Genomic DNA, 24,752 nt, shown 5'->3' with positions numbered 1-24,752 from the left:
TAATAGCATCTACCTCACAGGGTTTTGAGGATTAAATGAAATGAGGTTTCTGAAGCACTTAGAACAGAATCTGGCCCATAAAAAGTTTTATATAAAGTGGTTATTAAATAAATGAAGGATAGACTACTCTGTGGAGAAGGCAATGGCACCCCACTCCAGTACTCTTGCCTGGAAAATCCCATGGACAGAGGAGCCTGGTAGGGCTCCTACCAGTCCATGGGGTCACTACGAGTCGGACACGACTGAGCGACTTCACTTTCACTTTTTACTTTCATGCGTTGGAGAAGGAAATGGCAACCCACTCCAGTGTTCTTGCCTGGAGAATCCCAGGGACAGGGAAGCCTGGTGGGCTGCCGTCTACAGGGTCGCACAGAGTCGGACACGACTGAAGTGACTTAGCAGCAGCAGACTACTCTGAGGGCTTCCCAGGTGGCTCAGATGGTAAAGAATCTTCCTGCAGTGTGGGAGACAGGTTCGATCCCTCTGTTGGGCAGATCCCCTGGAGAAGGGAATGGCAACCCACTCTAGTATTCTTGCCTGGAGAATCCCCTGGACAAGAGGAGCCTAAAGGGCTACAGTCCATGGGGTCACAAAGAGTCAGACATGACTAAGCGGCTAAACAACAACGAAGACTACTCCGAGGGTATGGAATTGGTGGAGGGCATGGAATTGGTGGAGGGTACAGAATTGGTGGAGGGCATGGAGTTGGTGGAGGGTACAGAATTGGTGGAGGGCATGGAGTTGGTGGAGGGTACGGAATTGGTGAAAAGAGCCTGGAAGTTTGCTAAATATCTCTGAAGAGAATCTAGCCCACTGTTTACCAAATGCAGGCATTTATGGGCCATTCCTCAAGCTTTTTGCCTTATTTGGGTATCACTTATACTCAATTTACTCAATGTTTTTTCTTTGGATTAATTTGCTTTCTCTATTTTGTGTGTGTGTGTGCTTAGTCGCTCAGTTGTGTCTGACTCTTTGTAACCCTATGGACTGTAGCCCGCCAGGCTCCTCTGTCCATGGGATTCTCCAGGCAAGAATACTGGAGGGGGTTGCCATTTCTGTCTCCTTTCTCTACTTTAGTAACCTGTTATAAGGGAAACTTCCTATCACTACCAAGATCACAAAAATCTAGAATCCCTTGCCATGTAAAATGCTAAAAGTAGTTTCAGTGAAAAACAAATATGAATAATTTCTGGATTCAAACTCTTGCTTGCCTGAGTTTACTCTGTATTAGAAAAGGGAACTTGAAAAGTCTCAAAAAGGAGCTCAAGACCAGCTCCAAACAAGCCCTCCTTGGTGTCACAAGAAAGATGAGAGACCTAAAAGGAAAAAAAAAAACCATTCCTGCTGTGGAAGTCTGCAGTAGTTAATTTCTTTTCTTTATGGCCTGCTGGCTTATTTGCCCCAAGGCATATGGGATCTTAGTCCCCTGACCAGGGCTCAAACTCATTTCTTCTGCATTGGAAGGTGGATTCCTAAATTCCTAACCACCAGGGAAGTTAATTTCTTGTGTATGCATGTTGGTTTGAAAACTGGCCTCAGTTAACCAAGGGCAAGGAGAGACAGAAGAAAGAGGCAGCCACTCCAGGCTGGAAGGAGGCAGGGTTAACAACAAGCCAGAGATCTTACATACGAGGCGTGTCTTGGGCCCTGCAAGCTGAGTACATCTCACTGGACTTCCTAGAGTTTACAGAACAGCCTTAACGGGGTTCAGACACATACACCATCCAGATAGTCTTAATACTTACTCTCAAAGTAGCTCCTAATGTGGTAACAGTGGGCAGAACGTATGTTCCAAGGACAGGGGAGGGAGGAGCCTTAGATTGCCCGGGCCCAGGTCATAGGTCCACCAGTGGCCACATCCTCTCGATGACCTCCTTCAACAGTGCACCAACTACAGTCATCTCATATACCAGTCCCAAGCGCAAGAAAACATTCTCATTTTAAGGTGAGAAAATTGAGGTCCATTGCCGGGAAGTGACTTGCCCAAGGTCACAGCACTGAAAAGTGGTGATTTTATTTGACAAATCTTATGCCCGGAGCCCGCTAGTGGTAAAGAACCTGCCTGCCAATGCAGGCGACATAAGAGATGCAGGTTTGATCCCTGGGTCGGGAAGATTCCCTGGCAACCCAATCCAGCATTCTTGCCTGGAAAATCCCATGGACAGGGGAGCCTGGCAGGCTACAGTCCAGGGGTCACAAAAGAGTTGAACACAACTGAAGCGACTTAGCACCCATGCACACACATGCCATGAGCTGGGAGGTGGTGATAGGAGAGGGAGAATCTTTGTCTCCATGAAACTTATCGCTAATGGAGGAGAAAGACTAAATAAATAATCCGACCAAAAAAAGTAAACAGTGGTCATCGCAGCAAGCATTAGAAAGAAACAGCTCAGGAAACTAAGGGATCTTGCAATGGGGAATCTACCTGGACTCAGGTGTGGGGGTCATAAAGTGGGCTTTTAAGGAAATCATGTCCAAGCCAGAGATGCAGGACAAGTGAGAAGTGGCAGGGAAAGAGTTTTAAACAGAGGGACATGCATGTGCAAAGGTCCTGAGGCCAGGTGGCTGGAGCAGTGAACCAGGAGGAGAATGGGGAGAAGTTCAAGTTTCCTCCACTGTAATAGTTTTCAACTCTGGACTTCTGACTCCTAGGGAGGCTTATTTCCCCTGTTACAGGTTACTCCTTGTTTAAGTCACTTAATCTCTCTGAGCCTCTGTTTTCTTCCTCATCTGTAAAATGGGACAATAGTAATCTATCATATAGGCTCATGTGAGAATTAAATGAGATAATCTTTGTAGACTGGGAAGCGCCTACCACGGTTAGTGCAGTTAGATAAATTGCTTTCCTTGTACCGAGGGGCCAGCAGAGGTGCAGAGAGGTAAACAACCTACCAGGGATCACACAGCTACCAAACCAGGACACTGCAGAGGTGGACGCGGGAAGGGCTGGCTGTGGTGACCCTCTCTTATAGGTTGGTCTGGAAGGGCTACCGGAGGCCACTGGGGCCAAAAGACCTCTGGTCACTTGGGAGCGAAAACTCCTCTGCAGAACTGGTTTCCCAGCTCGAAAAGGAATGGACAAGGAACCGCAGCGCCACCCAGCGGTGAGTATGTGGAAGGTGGGCGCTTAGCCCGAAGCTAGTCAGCAAAGCCCTTGGTCCCACAAACAACCCCGCCCCTACTCTGGGCTGAGTCCCTGAGAAATAAGTTCTCAAATAGGTATAATTAAGCCTGGGTTAAATGTAGCCCTGCCGTCGAGTAGTTGATGACCTTGGACAAGTCGCTTGACCTCACTGGAGCTTGATGTTTCAGGGCACAGACAAAAGTAGCTCTGTGGCAGGACTGACAAGGTTCCCTTGCATACTCTAGGACTTCGTGATTATTGTTATCGATGGCTAAATCCCACACATTGAAAGGAGCCAGAGAGAGAGTCTACGGGCTCATATAGCTGAGAAGGTGGGTCTGGCCTCAGGTGCAGCTGGATTCAGAACTTGCGTGATGTTCAATTCTTTGCCTCCGTCTCTAAGCTCAGCTGTTGTCCGACACTGGTCTCTCCATAAGGCTTGTCCCATACTACGCCAACTCAACACCCACTTCCTCACCAGCCACCTAAAAAAAAAAAAAAAAAAAAAAAAAATCTCAAGGAAGGGCTCTGATTGGCTGGCTGAGTCATGTGCCTCTCAGGGGCCAATCCCATGGCTGGAGGGCAGGCCACATGATTGGCAGTCCTTTCAGAGCCACACAGGGAGGGGAGGGGCTGCTCCCGGAAGGAAGGGTATATGTTTTCCAAAAGGGATAAATAATATGACAGATCGAAACAGCAGCTCTCTCTCACCTCAGGCATATCTTGCTGTACTGCCCCTCCACTCTTAAATGAGTTTTGAGTTCATCCCAAAGGGCTCTGGAGGTCTTGTCCACCTTCTCCCAGCTCTGCTCTCCACTGCCAGCATAAGAATGATGGTCACCCAGTATTAGAGCTGCAGCAGAAGCATTCTCCAGAACGGCTTGAGAATCTGTGAACAACTGACAGTAAGAAAGCAGAGTGGCAGGGTTATACAGAGATCTGGCTCAGGCATTTTCTGAGCTCACTGCGTATACACGGGAGAGAACTTTGGTTTTGTTTCTAAAATATGTTGCAACCTTTGCGGGAAGGGTGAGGACGTCATCTTAAGAGGTCACAGACCGATTTGTTTGCTGGCCAAGTCAGGGTCACAGGGGGCCAGCATGTGTCTTGCTGTTGTTTGAGGTTTGTGCTTTGTTTTGTTTTTTTGGGTAAGTTGCCAACATTTAAGCTGTTGGAGATGTTACAAAAATATGGAATTTGGGTGTCTCTTAAAGTAGAATGGCAGTGTTAGGTCGCATCCCTCATGACAATGGGAGGGTGGGTCTGGGAAGTGGTTGCCCTGTGGAACAGGGCGTGTGTGCTTCACTTTGCCACAGTCCCTACCACTCCCTTTTACATCCCCCAGCAACACCCGGCCCTCACACCCCCTTCCTTGCTCTGTGGTCATTTTTGGAGCTGGCACTAAATCGCTTTGGGACCAGACACCGAAGACCAGCCAACAAGTCTAGTGGTTTCCCTGGTGGCTCAGACAGTAAAGAATCTGCTCTCATTGCAGGAGACCTGGGTTTGATCCCTGGGTGCCAGGGCCAAGGAGAGGTGACATCTTGGGGCTACAGGGATGACCAGGGTAGAGATGTGAGTGCAGGGTTAAAAAATGGTTGAATTAGAAATACTGCTGGCCTCAGAGGCTGGGGGTAGGGGTAGGCTTCAAGACAGGTAGTAAACTAATATTTGTTTATTTCTTTGCAAGCAGGGTGGTAATGACTGGCTCCTTGTAGCCTTTTGTGCTAAAAATACCAAGTTGTCCTAGGACTGCTGGTTGAGATTTGCCCTACCCCTTCATCCTGAGGGGGGCTTCCCTGGTGGCTCAGAGAGTAAGGAATCTGCCTGCTATGCAGGAGACTGGGTTCAATCCCCAGGTCAGGAAGATCCCTTGGAGAAAGGAATGGCTACCCACCCCAGTATTCTTGCCTGGAGAATTCAATGGACAGAGGAGCCTGGCGACCCACAGTCCATGAAGTTGCACACAACTGAGAAGCTAACACTTTCACACTTTTCGTCCAGAGGAGATGCTCAGAAGATTCTTGAGAGGGGAAGGGGGACTGGAGGCCCAGCTTGTGGTGGAGGGGTATTCACCCCGTTAGCTGGGCTCTGGGAGTATAAAGGCTGACATTGAGGGGGCAGGGAACGGGGATGTCTCAAGTTGTCTCTCTAAAGAAAAAGGCCCAGGCACGCCACTGATCCTTAAACTCACTCACGTGGAAGAGGGCTGGGCCGTTTGCTCTGCAGGACAGCTGGAAACTCGGCTCTGTTAAAAACCAGTCCAGGAGACTAGTTGCACAGCATTCTAGTAAAAGCAACCAGTGGGTTAAGTCGAGTGTCAGGAGGAAATCTGGAGAAGTCAGTCAGTTCCCAGGCCGTGGGTGCTTGACTGAGGGCCTGGCAGCCAAACCCTGTTTGGATGATGGGGATACAGCCGTACACAAGACAGCTGAGGCCTCTCGTCCCATAAAGCTGATTTTTTGGTGGAGAAGACAGATACTTGCAAGTTGAAGTCAATGCTGGGACAAAAATAAGGGTCTGGGACGGGGAAACAGAGATACTGCAGTTTCCCAGCAGGGAAAGTGTCTTTGAGGAGGTGATGCTGAAATGGAAGTCAAGCCTGGAAGAACTGGGCAGAGACATTCCAGATCAAGGGCAGTTTGTGCCAAAGCCTGAGAAAGGTGAGCTGTGGATGTGTCAAGGTGAGGAAAGAAAACCAGCCCAGGAAAGAGGACCAGGATGAAGTGGAGAAGTGGGTGGGGGCCAGGTCACACAAGACTGTGTCTAGGAATGGAGACATTTTATTAAACCGTTGAAGGATTTTATGCAGGAAAAAAAAAATAGTCTACCCACTTGGAGTCCTAACAAGACAGATGAGAAAAGGAGTTGGAGACAGCATGGCTCTGAGGGTGATGAATGAAATGATTCCATCCAGTGGGCAGGGGTGGGCAGGGATGGCCTTTATAAGAAGGTAATATCCTTTTGGCATTCAAGACCCAAATATCCAAATGCGAGTGGCAGGCCATGCCCAGCTCATGATGGAGGCCAAGCCACAGCTTACCAGAGATGCCAAGCTAAACCACAAGCCAGGCCAAGCCGGGAGGGGTAAGACCTTGACTTCGTTCATGAGGGCTTAGGTACCTACACTCATCAAGGGCTTTTTTCTTTTTAATTTTTGGGTGAGAGAGGGGGCTCTGTGTGAACTTTGAGTAAAGGTCTGGGTTCAGGACTTCCGTGGTGGTCCAGTGGTTAAGACTTCCACCTTCCAATGTAGAGGATGTAGGTTCAATCCCTGCCCAGGGAGCTAACATCCCAGGTGCCTCACAGCGAAAAAACCAAATCATGAAACAGAAGCAATGTTGTAACAAATTCAATAAAGCCTTTAAAAATTATCTACATAAAAAAAAAATCTTCAAAAAAAATTCTAGGCTCAAATCCCTGCTCTGTCCTCCATGTGTGACCTCAGGCACCTGTCACCACCTCTCAGAGCCTCAGTCTCCTCTGAGGTCAAATGGGGACCCTGTGACACCCAGGGGCCAGGGAGGTCGAGAGGAGTTGATGAGCTTATGTGAGTGAAGCACTGATCCCAGTGCCTGGCCCTGGGTCCCAGCTCTCAGCACCACTGAAGTTCTGATAATCTCATAGGCTGTCAGAGCCAGAAGGGACCCAGAGTGGGACCAGCTCCATCTTTGCATGAGGATACAGAGGCACAGAGAGGGGAGCAGCCTGCCCAAGGCCACACAGCAACCGCATGGCTGCCAGGCTCTCCCTACGGCCAAAGCCTGCCTCTGGAAGGGCCCTCAGGCCTCCCTGCTCCTCCTGTCACTTCTTCCCCTGAACCTTTCCCTGATAACCCAGGGCCTGGGATCTTAGACGTCACGGCTGCCAGACCTTCCATCTGTGGTTTCACTCAGTCCAGGGGTGCCAGGCTCAGACCTCAGCAGTGATTCTAAACTGGTCCTCAACCAGTTCTGAACCACCTCAGGGCTGGCTGGGGTGGGCTGCCTAAGGGGTCAGAAAGTGCTCTGAAGGTTGGGGTTGAATCCCAGCCCTTTCATTTCTCAACCGTGCATCCTTCCCCAGCTTTACCTTCTGAGCCTCAGTTTCCTCATCTGTGAAATGGGGTAACACCCGAGGGAGCTCTCTGGGGTCTTTTTCTTAAGGTCACTAATCCCATTCATGAGGGCTGCACCCACATGACCTAATCACCTCCCGGAGTTCTCACCTCCTAATACCATCACACTGGGAATTAGATTCAACATGAATTTGGGTAGTGGGTGGGACAGGGGTGGGGACATAAACCTTCAGTCTATTAAAAGGGCTCAGAGCTGATGTCTTCTTTCCCCTAAGGCACACCAAGGCGACAGCATTTAAAATGAAAGGAAGCCATAACAAGGAGGCCCCAGAAACAGAGACCCTCTTGCCGCAACAGCGGGGGAAGAGGGGCCCGCTGCTGAGGGCCATCTGGCAGGTGGGCCACTCCACCTTCCTCCTGGGGACCCTCAGCCTCATCGTCAGTGATGTCTTCAGGTTCACAGTGCCCAAGCTCCTCAGGTGGGTCCAGGCCTTGTGTGCCTTGTTGAGGCTGGTGGTCCCTGAACGGTGTTCTTCCAGGGCCTGGAGGGCCTTCAACCCTCCTTCCGCCCCTGCCTGGACCTCTGGCGCTCAAGGCACTGAGGGTGGATGAAAAGGGTGCTGAGGAAGAACAGAAATAAATGAAAAAGTGACTCCCGTTTCCCTTGGGGAGGGAAAATGAATGAATTTGGGCTGACTGCATCACTTTGCTCTCGCTGTACCACAAAAGTCCCCAAAAGTGAGGGGCTTCAAACCGCTTCCTTAGCTGTGATGGTGTGGGGCATCAGTTCATGCTGGGTTCAGTCTTGGCGGGTTCAGTCGTGTGTCTGCAGTCACCGAGATGGTCTCAGCTGGGACAGCTCATCTCTCCCCTGATGGTCTGTCACCCTCAAAAGGCTGATTTCCAGCTCTTTTGCGGGGCTGCTTGGCGGGATCTCTAGACAAAGCCCTTTTCTCCTGAAGCCAAAGCTGGTTGTACAGCCAGCCCAGATTCAAGGGGTGGCCTGTTACTTTGCTCAAGCTGCCGTAGCAAAGGACTACAGACAGGGTGTCGAGCAGAAATCCTTTTCCCGGTGCTTATCTTTTCTACTGTCGTTTCTTTCTTTTCTTTTTTGTAAAATTGAAGTTTAGTTGATTTATAATGCTGTGTTTCAGATGTACAGCTAAGTGATTCCGTTTCATCAGATTCTTTTCTCTCAGAGGTTATTATAAACTATTGAGTATAGTTCCTTATTCTGTACAGTGGATCCTTGGTTATTATTATTTTATAATAGCTAATCCCAAACTCTTAATTTATTCCTCCCCTTTGGTAACTTTGTCTTCTATGTCTGTGAGTCTGCTACTGTTTTGTAAGTTCATTTGTATGATTTTTTTTTTGATTCCACATATAAGTGATATCATATATTTATCTTTGGCTTACTTCACTGTGTGATAATCTCTAGGTCCATCCATGTTGCTGCAAATAGAATTATTTCATTCATTTTTATGGCTGAGTCGTATCCATCTCTTTAATCTGTTCATCTGTTGATGGAGCCTAGGTTGCTTCCACATCTTAACTATTGTGAATAGTGCAATGAGCATTAGGGTGCATGTATATTTTGGGATGGTGTTAGTGGTAAAGAATCATCCTACCGAGGCAGGAGACGCAAGAGATGAGGGTTCAATCCCTGGGTTGGGAGGATCCCCTGGAGTAGGAAATGGTACGTAACTCCTGTATTTCTTGCCTGGAAAATTCCATGTAGAGAAGAGGCTGGCAGGCTACAGTCCCTGGTGCCTCAAAGAGTCAGACACGACTGAGCGACTGAGCACATGCACACACATCTTTTTGAATTATAATTTTCTCTGGATATACCCAGGAGTGGGATTGCAGGATCGTATGGTAGTTCTATTTTTAGTTTTTTAAGGAACTTCCATAATGTTCTCTTCCCCGAGAGAAGGGATAGGCTACCCACTCCAGTATTCTTGGGCTTTCCTTGTGGCTCAGCTGGTAAAGAATCTGCCTGCAATGTGGGAGACCTGGGTTCTATCCCTGGGTTGGGAAGATGCCCTGGAGAAGAGAAGGGCTACCCATTCCAGTATTATAGCCTGGAGAATTCCATGGACTGTATAATCCATGGTGCCTCAGACAGTCAGACATGACTGAGCGACTTTCTCTCACATTCCTACCCATCTCACATACTGTTCTCTATAGTGGCTACACCAATTTACATTCCCAGCAACAGTGTAGGAGGGATCTCTTTCTCTTCACACCCTCTCCAGCATTTATTGTTTGTAGACATTTTGGTGATGGCCATTCTGACCAGAGGATGAGATGGTTGAATGGCATCACCAACCCAATGGACATGAGTTTGAGCAAGCTCCGGGAGTTGGTTATGGACAGGAAAGCCTGGTGTGCTGCAGTCCATGGGGTCGCACAGAATTGGACATGACTTAGTGATTGCACAACAACAAAGTCTAAGTGGTGTGGAGTGATCCCTCATTGTAGTTTGGATTTGCATTTCTCTAATAATTAGCAATGCTGAACATCTTTTCATGTGCACTTTGACCATCCATGTGTCCTCTTTGGAGAAATGTCTATTTAGATCTTCTGTCCATTTTTTATTTGGGTTATTTGTTTTTTTGATATTAAACTGTGGGAGCTGTTTGTGGATTCTGGAGATGAATCCCTTGTTGGTCACATCATTTGCAGATATTTTCTCCCAGTCTGGAGGTAGTCTCTTCATTTTTGTTTCTGGTTTCCTCTGCTGTACAAAAGCTTCTAAATTCAATTAGGTCCCATTTAAACAGCAGACATTTTTGTCTTCCCATCACCGAAGGCTAGAAGTTCAAGATCAAGGTTGTTTCCCCTGAGGCCTCTCTTGTTGCCTTGTACACAGCTGCTTTCTCTCTGCATCCTCACATGGTCTTTCCTCGGAACACACGCACCCCTGGGGTCTCCTTCTGTGTCCAGATTTCCTCTTCTTCTAAGGACACCAGTTGTCCTGGATTCAGGCCCCTCCTAACGGCCTTGTTTGAACTGAATCGCCTCTTTAAGGGCCCTGTCATCAAATGCACGGTCATATTCTGAGGCACTGGGGGTTAGGACCTTAACATATACATTTTGGGGGGACACAACTCAGCCATAACAGATGGGGATAAAAACTCCGCCTGTTGATTGGAGATGTAAGTCATGGTGGAAATGAGCGTGGACAGTGGGAGAAATAGTTGCAATCGTTTTTGCAAAAACAAAAGACCCTCTGGTACTGTCTGGTCCTCCAGACCTGGCCAGGCTTAGGCAGAGGCAGTAGCCATGGGCATCCTCTCTCACCAACTTCTCCCTCCCTCTCCTCCTGCAAGCTTCTTCCTGGAGTTTATCGGGGACCCCAACACCCCGGCCTGGAAGGGCTATCTCCTGGCTGTGCTGATGTTCCTCTCCGCCTGCCTGCAAACGCTGTTCGAGCAGCAGCACATGTACAGACTCAAGGTGCTACAGTTGAGGCTGCGAACGGCCATCACTGGCCTGGTGTACAGAAAGGTGAGCCCCGGGGGACGGGCGTGGCCCTTCCTCTCTTTCCAGCCTGTCCCAATTTACACACAGACGTCCCAGCCAAGGAGAGCCACATCACTGAACTCTCATCTGTGCCCCCAAGCACACTCATTCATCACGTTTCTCATAGTTGCTCATACTGCACTCTCACCTTCTTGGTTATTTCTGTAAGACCTTGTGTGATCTGACCCTGAGACCTCTTCTGTCTGATTACATCACATGCTTCCTTCACATCTCCTTTCCTTTCCTCCAGCCACACCAGTCTCCTTTCAGTTCCTCAAGCATCCTCCTACCTCAGGGCCTTTGCACGTGTGGTTCCCACTGCCTGGGCACCCTTTCCCCAATTCTTCATGTAGTGAATTTCCGCCCACCTCTCTGTGGATAAAGGACTAACCTTTGGGCTGTGTGGAAACCAGATAAAGGTGGACTGTCAGCTATTTGACCAGGTAACACTGCTTACAGTTGAAATGACCCCTGAGCCACTGGTAAACGGAATCTGGGCTGGAAGTTCTGTCAGTGAACTGTGACACCTGGAGGGAAGCCAGCGCTTTGGGCTTCTGTCTGTGTGGTCGTTCTTGGAAACGAAGCCCGTGAGGCTGCTGCTCTAAGACATGTTGGCCCCTCTGGGTCTGCAGCCTCTGAGCCAGGACGACCCAGTCCCCGCTGAGTCCCTTTCTCACACCTGAGCTGTCACCTGGGAGACGAGGGGAGCAAAGGGAACAGCTCCAGGGTGGCTGAGTGAGTGTCTCCTGAGTTCCCGACCACGTGGCTCTCTGGGGACAGGTGTGACCTGTCCTGTCTTTTGAGTCCACACGTGGAGCTGAGGCTGTGGGAAGGCAACCTAAGGGCTTTGCACTTCCCATTTTTTGGAGAATTTCAGGGCAGCCTCTTCATCTCCTGATGGGTCAGACCCCCCCAGTCTGCCCTCTGGGCTGCTTCTGTATTAACCAGGTTTAAAATTAATTTATTTCTTTTTGGCTGCACTGAGTCTTTGTTGCTGTACTCGGGCTTTGTCCAGTTGCGGCGAGCAGGGGCCACTCTCGAGTTGCGGGGTATGCAGTCCTCGTTGTGGTGCTTTCTCTTGTCGTGGAGCACGGGCTCTACTGTGCAGGCTCTGTAGTTGTGGCTCATGGCCTTAGTTGCCCGAGGCATGTGGATCCTCCCCGACCAGGGGTTCAACCCATATCCCCTACATTGGCAGGTGGATTTTTAACCACTGGACCACCAGCTAAGTCCAGCCGTGCTTCCTTATTTTCTGTGTCTGGTGCTTCGACACCTGGGCCTTGCTGACCCTGGAGGGACTGTCCCTCTGTCCCTTCCGAGGTCAGCCAGTTCCTCCAGATGGTAAGTGACCCATCGGAAAGCATGCCTTTCACATGCAAACCAACCCACCCTGACTCACACTCCAGCTGCCTCCTTTTGAGGCCCTCAGCCTCTGGCCATTGTCCTTGCTGTAATCACCCCAGGGCCAGGTATCAGACAATGAGTCCCAGTCCCTATGCCCAGAGCAGCTGGAATTACTCAAACTAGCCAATCCTAAACCTGCCGACCCTGTCTGACTTTCCCATGAAAACCACAGCAAGTTCTTGCCTGTGGTTCATCCCACCCTGCCCCACTCCAGTGCTTCCCCAGGTGCCCCCGCCCCATAGCGTGGAATACCCCTTTCTATTGAGATTGTTGAGTGTAATAAACCCTCTTGTCAATATTAGTCTTCTCTGGTCTGTGGGCTTGCCATACTTGAATAATAATAAAACCTATATTTTAAAACACTTCATGACACTGATCATCAGTTCAGTTCAGTTGCTCAGTCGTGTCCGACTTTTTGGAACCCCATGAATCACAGCACGCCAGGCCTCCCTGTCCATCACCAGCTCCCGGAGTTCACTCAGACTCACGTCCATCGAGTCAGTGATGCCATCCAGCCATCTCTTCCTCTGTCATCCCCTTCTCCTCCTGCCCCCAATCCCTCCCAGCATCAGAGTCTTTTCCAATGAGTCAACTCTTCGCATGAGGTGGCCAAAGTACTGGAGTTTCAGCTTTAGCATCATTCCTTCCAAGGAAATCCCAGGGCTGATCTCCTTCAGAATGGACTGGTTGGATCTCCTTGCTGTCCAAGGGACTCTCAAGAGTCTTTTTCAACACCACAGACACTCATCATAATTACTATTAAACGGTGAACTGTATACATCTCTAATTTTGTTCCCCAGCTCAAACTCCACTCCCAGGAGACCACTCACCTCGCCTCTGTTGACCATAGAACTCAGAGTGAGGCCCAGAGCAGGTGCTCAGTAAAGATTGAAAGATTTTTTTTGAAGAATTTCTATACTTGTTTGTTTCCAGCTCATCATTTCACCCCCTCACTTCTTCCCTGACACACCCAGCAGAGAGGATTGCAAGTAGAATGTAGTGTTCAACAGGCTGGAAGGGGTCCACTGTGACCCCAGAATCAGGGCAAATGTGTGGCTGTTAGAAAACCAGGTTAGTATCTACAAGGCACATTGAATGCCTGGGGGGAATCAGTCTAACACTCTGTCTAGCCTCTGTTATCCTGGATTCCAATCCAAACCCTTTGGTTTTGGGCAAGTTGGTCAATTTCTCTGTGCCTCAGTTTCCTTGTCTGTGAAATGAGATTAATAATTATCCATCTCATTGATTCTAGTTTCACTTTTTCTTTCCTCTTTTAATCAAGATGTTTTAATTTATTGAATAGTTGGCATTGATTTTTTCCCCCCAAAGTGATACAAAAATTGTTGTTTACTTGCTAAGTCATGTCCAACTCTGTCGTGACCGCATGGACTGCAGCCCGCCTGGCTCCTGGGTCCATGGGATTCTCCAGGCAAGAATACTGGAGTGGGTTGCCATTTCCTCCTCCAGGGGATCTTCCTGACCCAGGGATTGAACCTGTGTCTCTTGGGTCTCCTCCAGTGGCAGGTGGATTCTTTACCCCTGCCCCACCTGGGAAACCCTATGTCCTAGGCACTGTGCTAAATAAATGAAGATTTTCATCATTTTTTCCATGATGGGACACAACAGACAGCTGTATGGAACAGGCACAGTGTGTGTCATTTAATTTAAAACACTGTGGATAAAACACTATATTTTTGCAATCAGGCTTCCCTGGTGGCTCAGTGGTAAAGAATCCTCCTGTCAATGCAGGAGGTGTGAGTTCAATCCATGGGTCAGGAAGATCCCCTGGAGAAGGAAATGACAACCCACTTGAATATCCTTGCCTGAAAAATCCCACGGACAGAGGAGCATGGTGGACTACATTCCATAGGGTCACAAAAGAGTCAGAGATGACTGAGCCCGAGCGACTGGGCACAGAACAGCACGGCCAGGACATAGCACCCAGCAGATGGCTACCATTATCATCATAAATCCAAGGTTTTGATGTAGTGTGTTATTGTTTCCAGTACTTCAGGGATATCAAGGTATTTTCGTTTTTGTCATCTCCCTGGATTCTTTGGTCCTGGGAGTTGTGCTTAGGAGATTTTATCAGCCCACTTTACAGATGAGTAGACTGAGGCTCAGATGGTAAAGAAACCTGCCTCAGCCAGCAGGGGCAGCATAACTTAGAGCCCATTCTGCCAGGTGGCTGGGCTCTTGCTCAGTCCAAGCCGTCGGCCTCCCCCACTTCCCTCCGACTCAAGTCTCCATCTGCCCACCCCTCCCAGGTCCTGGCTCTGTCCAGCAGCTCCAGAAAGTCCAGTGCAGTGGGGGACGTGGTCAACCTGGTGTCTGTGGACGTGCAGCGGCTGACTGAGAGCATCACCTACCTCAACGGGCTGTGGCTGCCGCTCATCTGGATCGTCGTGTGCTTTGTCTACCTCTGGCAGGTGTGCTGGGGCAGAGGGAGTGGGATTTGAGCGGAACCCTCCTCCTCCTCATCCCCTTTAATCCTGTCTTTGTCCGCACCCCATGGGCTGCTGTTGTGGCCAAAGTCTCAGGCCAGGGGCGGCCTTCACTTTACCCGGGGGCAGGATGCTCACCAGTCTGGGCCTCGGTTCCCCGTCTGTCAAATAATAATGATGATGGTGATGACGTGGGCACTTTTGGGGGTGTGATACCGGGGCTTCCCAGGTGGTGCTAGTGGTAAAGAACCTGTCTGCCAATGCAGGAGACATAAGAAACATGGGTTTGCTCCCTGTGTCAGAAAAGTCCCCTCAAGAAGGAAATGGCAACCCACTCCAGTATTCTTGCCTGGAGAATCCCATGGACAGAGGATGCCGGCGGGTTACGGTCTGCTATTGCTGCTAAGTCACTTCAGTCGTGTCCGACTCTGTGCGGCCCCATAGATGGCAGCCCACCAGGCTTCCCTGTCCCTGGGATTCTCCAAGCAAGAACACTGGAGTGGGTTGTCATTCTATAGGGTCACGAAGAATCAGACACGACTGAAGTGACTTAGCACGCATGTATGCATGCACGCATGCATCAGGATATGTTTTGAAGTTATCAGTAATGCTGGGGCAGTACCACCGCGCTACCACAAACAAAAATGAAAGAAAATTTAGGAGCAGGAATTTACTTAGTTTTTAAAACACATAAAGTAGCCACTGGGGGCAGGGGCAGGGGGCGGAATCAGAACTTAATTCTGACTCCTTTATATCTGTTTTGTGATGTAGGACCTATTTTTGGTTGCCCACGCAGCTTGTGAGATTGTATTTCCCTAACCAGGGCTTGTACCTGCACCCTTGGCAGTGAAAGCTTGAAGACCCAGCCACTGGACCGCCAGGGAATTCCCTTCTTTTAAAATTTTTAATTAAAATCAGACCTTGCAGTGAGCTCATACCCTGCTTTTATCACTTGCTAGTTGCGAAACTTTCCCACAACTAGCCCCTCTGTGCCTAATTTCCTCATCTGCAAAGTAATAATGACATATAAACTCCCTCTGGCAAAAATGCTACAGTAGCTAACCCCAATGCCCAGCCTTCCCCCTTTACCAGGGTCTCCTGGTGACTTTCTGATGTTAGGGACTGTCTGCCAAGAGGCAAAGTGATGGGTGGTGTCATCTGCAGATTCACTGGGGTCGTTAGTCGGCCTGCTTCACTGCCCTGCATTTTCCCCCGTGTCCTTCCTCCCTTTCTCTCCAATGATAATAATTACGTCTGTGTACTTGCTGAGCACCCACTGTGTGTGCTGGGTCCTGAACTGCAGGGTGGCAAGTTGAAAAGCATCCAGGCTACAAGCTTTTATGGGGGTGGGGTGGGGATGGAAGCAGCAGCAGAGGTACAATAATGATGATAACACATAACTGGTATTCTGGAACATTCCACACACTCACTCACAGCTATTTAGCCACCGATACACCCACCCAGGGGTGTGTGAAACCCGGCATGCAGGCCAGATTCCTCCACCTGCTTATGTGCAGATCTCAACCTCTACAAAATAATCAGTAACTTTTCCAAGAGAGACCCTACTGCCTCCAACATCATACCCTGCATATGGAATTAAAGAAAGGGCCTCTGCCCTTGAGTTGAATTCAGTGAGCGCGTAGACAGCGAGACCTAGCTGTACCCTATAACTGTTTGTCTTGTTGATTACACATGGGGGTGGAGCTCTTTAAAGATCTTCCGCTCTGCTCCAGGTGTGGGTGTCAGGCTCACAAACTTTTCTGTAGAGGACCAGCTCAGATATTTTTTTTTCTTTTTTAAAAAAACTTTTGTATTTGGAGGATAATTGCTGTACAATGTTGTGTTGATTTCTGCTGTATAAGTCAAATCAGTCATGACTATAACTATCTGTCTATATATTTATATCCCCTCCCTCTTGAGCCTCCCTCCCACCCCCCTTCCCACCCCTCTAGGTCATCAGAGTGCCAGGCTGGGCTCCCTGCAGCAGCTTCCCACTAGCTGGCTGTTTCACACATGGTAGTGTGTATATCGGAGAAGGCACTGGCACCCCACTCCAGTGCTCTTACCTGGAGAATCCCATGGATAGAGGAGCCTGGTGGGCTGCAGTCCATGGGGTCGCTAAGAGTCGGACACGACTGAGCGACTTCACTTTCACTTTTCACTTTCATGCATTGGAGAAGGAAATGGCAACCCACTCCAGTGTTCTTGCCTGCAGAATCCCAGGGACGGGGGAGCCTGGTGGGCTGCCGTCTGTGGGGTCGCTAAGAGTCGGACACGACTGAGCGACTTCACTTTCACTTTTCACTTTCATGCATTGGAGAAGGGAATGGCAACCCACTCCAGTGTTCTTGCCTGAAGAATCCCAGGGACAGGGGAGCCTGGTGGGCTGCCATCTGTGGGGTCGCACAGAGTCGGACACGACTGAAGCGACTTGGCAGCAGCAGCAGCAGTGTGTATATATGTCAGCGCTACTCTCTCAATTCATGCCACCTTCTTTTTCCGCTGTGTCTACAAGTCTGTTCTCTACATCTGGGTCCCTGTTCCTTCCCAGCAGATAGATTTCTTAGTACCATTTTCCTAGACTCCATATATGTGCGTGAATATGCAATATTTGTTTTTTCTCTTTCTGACTTGACTTCACTCTGTATAACAGCCTCTAGGTTCATTCACCTCACCAGAACTGACTCGAATGTGTTCCTTTTTATGGCTGAGTAATATTCCATTGTATACAGGTTCCATATCTTCTTTATCCATTCATCTGTCAATGGATATCTAGGTTGCTTCCATGTTCTGGCTATTGTAAACAATGCTGCAGTGAGCATGGGGGTACATGTGTCTTTTTAAACTATGGTTTTCTCAGGGTGTGACATTCTAGGAGTAGTAGGGTCTCTCTTAAAACTATTCAACTCTGCCCTTCTAAGCGGCTACAGACCATACTAACCAAACAGGCCTGGTGGGGTTCCAATAAAATCACTTATGGACACTGAAGTTTGAATTTCACATAATTTCCATGTGTTGTAGAATCTTCATTTGATTTTCATTATCAATCATTTGGTAGTGGAAAACCTATGGATCATTTTGTACAGCTTGAGGTCTACACATAAACAGGTGGAGGAATCTGGCCTGCATGCCGGGTTTCACGGGCCCCTGGGTGGGTGTATCAATGGCTTATTGACTGTGAGTGAGTGTGGAATGTTCCAGAATACCAGTTGTGTGTTATCATCATTATTATACGTCTGCTGCTGCTTCTACCCCGACCCTCCCCATAAGGGCTTGGAGCCTGGATGCTTTTTGACTTGCCACCTTGCAGTCTAGGGCCTAGCACACATAGTGGGTTCTCAGCAAGTAAATAGACGTTAGCTGTTATTATTGGATAGAAAGGGAGGAAGGACACGGGGGAAAATACAGGGCAGTGAAGCAGGCTGACCAGTGACCCCAGTGAATCTGCAGATGACACCACCCATCACTTTTGTCTGCCTCTTGGCAGAAGGTCCCTAACTTCAGAAAGTCACCAGGAGACCCTGGTAAAGGGGGAGGAGTGGGCATTGGGGTTAGCGTTTATAGCATTTTTTGCCAGAGAGAGCTTATTTAACCTTCTGTTCACAGTCCTCTGAGTAGTCTCCCAGCTCTGGCAGGCGTTTGCTTTCTAGGAGCCTTTCCATGTGACCCCTGGGTGGCGATATTGCTGCATAAATGAAACAGACGGGCTAGCTGTTTCATTTTACTGTTTCAACCACATAAAAATCGTTTATCCTCTTGGCCACTTTCACATTTTCCAGAGAGAGAAACCAAAGAGGGAGGGAAGAGACCTGTCCCCAGTCACAAAGCTGGTGGGGGCAGGGCTGCCAGAGAAAATACAGGACGTCCAACTAAAGATGAATTTCAGATCAACAGAAGTATTTCTTATTGTAAGTCTATCCCAAACATGACATGGGATATATTTACACTAAAAACTTATTTGCTGTTTATCTGAAATTCAGATTTAACTGGGCTTGCAGTTAAATATATTTATTTGCTAAGTCTGGCAACCCTTGCAGGGGGTGAATTGAAGATTCAGCTAATGATTGTACAACAGCAGCCCTTGCTACAGGCAGTGGAAACAGCTCCACTCCCCTCTAATATGAGGAAACTGCAGCATGGGGAGGGTTACTATCTTGCCCAGGTGTTGCTGTTCAGTGGCTCAGTCCTATCTGACTCTGCGACCCCATGGACTGCTGCACGCCAGGCTTCCTGTCCATAACCAACTCCCGAAGCTTTTTCAAATTATGTCCATCAAGTCGGTGATGCCATCCAACCATCTCATCCTCTGTGTCCCCTTCTCCTCCTGCCTTCAGTCTTTTCCAGCATCGAGGCCTTTTCTAATGAGTCGACTCTTTGCATCAGGTGGCCAAAGTATTGGAGCTTCAGCTTCAGCAACAGTCCTTCCAGTAAATATTCAGGATTGATTTCCTTTAGGATTGACTGATTTGATCTCCTTGCAGTCCAAGGGACTCTCAAGAGTCTTTTCCAACACCACAGTTCAAAAGCATCAATTCTTTGGCGCTCAGCCTTCTTTATGGGTTCAGCTCTCACTTGCCCAGGGCCACACCAAAGTGTGGCATAAATTCAGGATTGGAACCCAGATCCCCATCCAGAGTCTGTTTTCATCATAGTAGCCAGGCACAACCCTGCCCATTTGGATGCATGTCCTGTCATGACTATGACCGCCCCCTCCATCATGTGAGGTTCATCATTTTTCCTTCCCCCACCAAACACAGGTGGGCTCCATGTTCCACGTGTTCCCTTCTAAGGAGCCCAGGAGTCCTGGTCTCTATGACCTGGTGGCTGCTCTCATTGGACTCTCTGACACCTCACTGCCTTAGGACCCGAGTCTGAGCATCACAACACCACCCCCCACCCCAACCAGCCCCGTTTTGACAGCTGGGCTCCTGGAGGCGTCTCATGACATCCAGCCCCCTCTTTATTCCAGCTTCTAGGACCGTCTGCCCTCACCGCCATCGCTGTCTTCGTGAGCCTCCTCCCTCTGAATTTCTTCATCACCAAGAAGAGAAACCACCATCAGGTTTGGCATTTGGAAGAAGGGACACTCCAGGCTGGAAGTGGGTGGCAAGCCTGCAGGTCTCAGGACCCGCGCTGGTGCAGGGCAGGGGGGAGGAGGCAGGTGCAGGATAGGGGTGGGGGCTTGTGGCAGTTGCAGAGAAGGAACATTCCAGACTTCCTATCCTCTCCTCTCTTCTTCCCTCTGGTCCCAGCAAGAGCAAATGAGGCAGAAGGATTGTCGGGCGCGGCTCACCAGCTGCATCCTCAGGAACGTACGGACGGTCAAGTACCATGGCTGGGAGGGAGCCTTTCTGGACAGAGTCCTGCACATCCGGGCCCAGGAGCTGGGCGCCTTGAAGACCTCCAGCCTCCTCTTCTCCGTGTCTCTGGTGTCCTTCCAAGTGTCCACGTTTCTGGTGATGTCACTCTGGTCCCCCTGCAGAGCAAGGACTTGGGGGGGGGGAGTGCAGGGGGTGTGGGATGAGGGCTCCCCATATAGGCTCACGGGGTCACCATCACACCGAGTGACCGTCGCAGACTGACCATCACCTAGCATGACCATCGTATCAATAACACCCGAAAACATAACAGCACCAACCCCTGGAAATGAACCCCCCACCCAGTGACATTTAAAACCACAAGTGCCACCAGGACCCAGAGTACTCCGTGGTGGCTGACACCTGCGACTTGAGTCATCTTCCCAGAGTCTAGAGTCATAAATCCCACTGTTGTCTAGGACCACGAAAATGCTAACAAGATGGAAAAATGCATCATCATCCAATACCTGGAACTAAGAGTTTCTGATACTAAGAGTGGGGGCCACATACACACAACTCCCTCCATCAATAGCAGAATTTGGGGGATGATCTGGGTGGAAGAAAAGCCATTCCAACATGGCAGGTGTGGCCATTTGGCCCCTGGAGACCCGCAGCCAGCCTGCCTTCCCTGGCCACATTTAGCAGCTCAATGTCACCACCCGTGTCTCACCCAGGTGGCACTGGTTGTCTTTGCTGTGCATACTCTGGTGGCCGAGGAGAACGCCATGGACGCCGAGAAAGCCTTCGTGACCCTCACGGTTCTCAACATCCTCAACAAGGCCCAGGCTTTCCTGCCCTTCTCCATCCACTCCGTCGTCCAGGTGAGGCCGCGGGGAGCGGAGGCTGTCCGGGAGGAACCCTGCAGGCTGGGCTGAAGCAAGGAAACAAAACAGGGAAAGAGAGCCAGTCACAGGGAACAGTGGGAAGAAGCCAGCAAGCATCCTCAAAATAGGCAGCATCACCTTTCTAGCAAACCCATCTGCGAGGATCCATTCTGGTCCCTTTTTTACATTAATACAAACGGATTTCATTTCATTTCTCTTCCTTTACTGTCTCTACTCACACTGTGTCTCCTTGCGCGTGATGAAAATGAAAAAACTGCTCCAGCTGAGACATTCCTATTTATTCTTTCATCCCGGAAGACGGGCTTGGGGCTGGGAGTGGAGACACCCCCAGGCGGACAGAGTCTGTAATTGTTCCTGATGTCAGGCAGTCAAAAAAGCCACCGTCCTCCTCCCTGGTCTGGTCTGCAGAATGGAAGCAAGGAGCTGGGAGCTCACCGCCAGCATTGCGCCAACCTCATGCGCTTCATCATCCGCGACCTGCAAAGCTTTGTGCTGGTGCCTTGTAAATGTGTAGGGCTTGGTAGGCAGGAAGCTTTCCCAGTATCCTGAGGCACCCGACACCCGAAGTCTGAGTTCCCTTGTGGCCCTTACGATACAGCTGACCTAAGGCTTTGGTTTCTCCAGGCCCGGGTGTCCTTTGACCGCCTAGCTGCCTTCCTCTCCCTGGAAGAAACTGACCCTGGGGCTGTGGACTCAAGTCCCTCCAGATGCGGTGAGAGCTGAGTTCAGCAGGAGGGGGTGGGAGAGACAAGAGAACCAGCAGGGCCCCCCTTCCCACTGGTGGAATGCCAGGACCCCAGTTGGGGGCTGCCAGCAATGGGACTGCATGTGCAGACCATGCTGTAGGCGGTGTTACTTGGAACAGGCACTGTGTATGAATCCTCCCCTTGTGACTAAGCAAGCTTCAAGCTGCCTACCTAGAAATCATCCGAATCCAAATTCTGGCTCCAGCACGGACCCCAGGATGGGTGACCTTGACCAGTTATTAATCTGCCCAAGCCTCAGTGTTCCCATCTGCAAAATGGACATGGTGATCATCACAGCACCTCTGCACAGGATTGTTGTGAGGGTTGAATGGGTCCTCTTAAGCCTCGCAGTTAGAGCAGGGCCCTGCAGCAAGTCAGCATCCAATGCATTTTAGTTATTATTAGAATTATTCTTGGTAAAAATCCAATAATCCAATAAAACTTACGTCAGCAAAGAGACCTCTAAATAACCCCAGATTGGTGTTTCTGAGGCTCCTCACGGCTCTGGCACGTTTTCAGCTGGGCACAGCCACGTTTAGCCGAATTGATGTGATTCGGGTGTTTGGAGGTGGATGCTGGCTTGGAATCCCAGGATTGCCTTGCCAGCTGTGTGGCCCAGGCAGTAACAGCCCCACTCCTGGCCTCTGCTCCCCACTGTGGCAACCCACCTCCACTGTCCTGAGGACCGTCCTGAGGGCCACCAAGAGAGAGCAGGCCCCTGACTCTCGGGAGCTGCCCGATAACTAGCCTGGGGTCCGAGATGTCATGCCTGAATCCCAGCATGAGGCCCTGTGGACCCTGGACCAGAAACCCCTGAGTGTTATTTAAGTCATGACTCTGATACCCTTGGTCACCTGCCTATGACCGGAGCCTCACCACACCCCCCTGCCCCCACCCCAGTCCTTGCACTCTCACACACCCGTGAAGGTGTGTGACAGTGAGATTAACACAAACACCAACAGCTGGCAGTGACTGAGCATTTACCATGAGCCAGCACTTTGGAAGTGCTTTTCTTAGTGATGACCCCCTCGAACCTCACCACGGCACCGTGGGGTAGGTGCTCCCGTGACCCACCCACTTTACAGACGGAAATGAAGACGTACCCCCACACCCCAGACTTAAGAAAGGACAAGCCCCCAGAGCAGGGTAGCCAAACTCACAAAGGAAAACACAGGACTCCCAGTTAAGTCTGAATTTCACGTATTAAAAAATTCGGATTTTTTTAGCATAACTATCTCCTATGTAACGTGTGGGCAAAATTATCCTGAAAAAGTGCTCATGGTTTATCTGAAATTCAGATATAACTGGGCATCCTGCAGTCTGAAACCCTCCCCTAGAGACCATCCAGTTCAGTGGGTGTTGACTGCTTATTAAATGTAGGGTTCTCAGGCCTCACCCTCAAGCAGAGTCTCCTTTATTGGTTTGAGCTGAACCATGGAGAGCTTTGTGTTTTTTAAAAAAAATCTTTCCAGGTGATTCTAAATGTGTATTCAGGGTCTGAAACCAGTAATCTGGTGCCTCCCTTATTACATAGATAAAATATCTGAAACCCAGAGACATGGGAAGACTATATATCCCTGGTTACATCAGTGGTCCTGGTGAAATGAATAACACTCCATTTCCAGGGTCCTGGATCAGGTGATAAATTGTATCAGCTGCCCTCTAACCTTTTCTGTGAAGGACCCAATTGTACTTGTTTTAAGCTTTCCAAGTCCTTTTTTCTCTGTTGTAACTGCTCACCTCTGGCTTTCTAGTGTGAAAGCACCCCAGGAATACATAAATGAATGGGCGTGGCTGTGTTCCAATAAAACTTTATAAAAATAGGCAGCAGACAGGGTCTGGCCCCTAGGCTGTGGTTTGCCAACCACTGAGTTATGTAACCATCTGACAGGGAGAGAATGTGACCACTTCAGGGTCACACGAGCCAGTGTGTGGAGGAACAGTTTGTTTAGTGGGGGAGATTTCCTGCGGCCCGTGGGTGTCCTGGAGGAGGGGCGAGCCGGGAGCACCTTGTGTAACTGGCCTGTATGCCCTGTAGCTGCTGGGGAGGACTGCATCAGCATACAGGAAGGCACCTTCACCTGGTCCCAGGAGAGCGCTCCCTGCCTGCGCAGGTACAGGTGGTTGCCCTGGGAACAGCCTTCCCTTGGATGTTGGCGAGGTGGGGAGGTGGGGGAGGAAGACGGGAAAGCGAGAGTTCCCATAGACGGACAGGAACAGGGTTTCTGAGCCTTGCCTATGAGGGAGGAGACGCCCCTCTGGTCCCCAGGCTGGTCATTTTGATGTTGACAGAGGCCTGGCCAAGAGGAGCCTCGGTCCAGTAAGCCGTGGCGACTTCTGTCTCTGCTATGTCAAACTGGCCATTGTCACCTCCAGCCCCCAGCTCTTTGGCTGGGTCTCTGTGGCAGAAAACCCCAGCCAATAGCAAAGCTCCCTGTGAAGGGAGAGGAAACACCCTGGACTGTATCTGTGTTGGTTGTCATCCACTCATTTCATAGTGTTTATTGAGCACTCGCTATGTGCCAGGCCCCGTTCTAGGAACTGGGAATAGAGTGAAGAAAACAGACAAGGGCCCTGTGCTCTTGGGGCTGGCATTCTGATGGCAGGGGGTGGGGTGGGGCAGCGGGCACAAATGAGAAATCAGGGTGAGGGGGCAGAGTGATGTCAAGGGTGGGGTATGTGCAGTGAGGGAAGGCCTGGCATTTAAACAGAGGTCAGATAACGGGAAGGAATGAGCCTTGCACGTGTTTGGGAGAGGAGCTTTCTAGGCAGTGGGAAGAGCAAGTGCCAAGGTCCTGTGGCAGGTGTGTGCCTGGACCCAGGACTCTCCACCTCCACATCACTGACATTTGGGGCTGAGAGTTCTGTGTGGTGGGGGCTATCCTGTGCCCTGTCGCAGGATTAGCAGAACTCCCAGTATCGAGAGCAGCCCCACCAGGTGTGACAACTGAAAGAATCTCTAGACTTTGCCACTCGACACTTGTGGGGCACGATCGCCCAGGTGTGTGTGAGAAACAGGACATCAGCATGGCTGCAGTGATGGGATGCTGGGCGTCCTTCAGGATTGTCAGAACCTCACCTTTCACCCCAAGTGAAGCGGGAACTGCTGGGGCTGCCACTGGGGAGTTGGGTTTGAGCAGGTCCCTCGGGCCTGTGTGTGGGGGATGGACCGCAGGGCATGGACAGGGAGGGGCAAGGGCTTCAGTAGGGAGAGCAATGCGGAGCCTGTGGCTGTGACCTGGGCAAC

General features: G+C 50.0%; 1 protein-coding gene across 1 annotated transcript in view; it reads left to right on the top strand.

Annotated features, from left to right (window-relative positions):
• Window positions 1–24,752, top strand: part of ABCC6 (ATP binding cassette subfamily C member 6) — a 65,712-nt gene that overhangs the window by 9,848 nt on the left and 31,112 nt on the right. Inside the window, exons 7-15 of the mRNA XM_055561650.1 lie at window positions 2,973–3,104; window positions 7,457–7,660; window positions 10,517–10,694; window positions 14,381–14,542; window positions 19,527–19,619; window positions 19,810–20,013; window positions 20,589–20,735; window positions 21,384–21,471; window positions 23,544–23,619. Coding sequence (XP_055417625.1) covers window positions 2,973–3,104; window positions 7,457–7,660; window positions 10,517–10,694; window positions 14,381–14,542; window positions 19,527–19,619; window positions 19,810–20,013; window positions 20,589–20,735; window positions 21,384–21,471; window positions 23,544–23,619 — 1,284 coding nt within the window. The remainder of the gene's footprint in view (window positions 1–2,972; window positions 3,105–7,456; window positions 7,661–10,516; window positions 10,695–14,380; window positions 14,543–19,526; window positions 19,620–19,809; window positions 20,014–20,588; window positions 20,736–21,383; window positions 21,472–23,543; window positions 23,620–24,752) is intronic.

Source organism: Bubalus kerabau, chromosome 23, assembly GCF_029407905.1.
Source record: "Bubalus kerabau isolate K-KA32 ecotype Philippines breed swamp buffalo chromosome 23, PCC_UOA_SB_1v2, whole genome shotgun sequence".
In the NCBI taxonomy this organism is placed as follows: Eukaryota; Metazoa; Chordata; class Mammalia; order Artiodactyla; family Bovidae; genus Bubalus; species Bubalus kerabau.
This window is presented reverse-complemented; position numbering and strand designations above follow the sequence as displayed.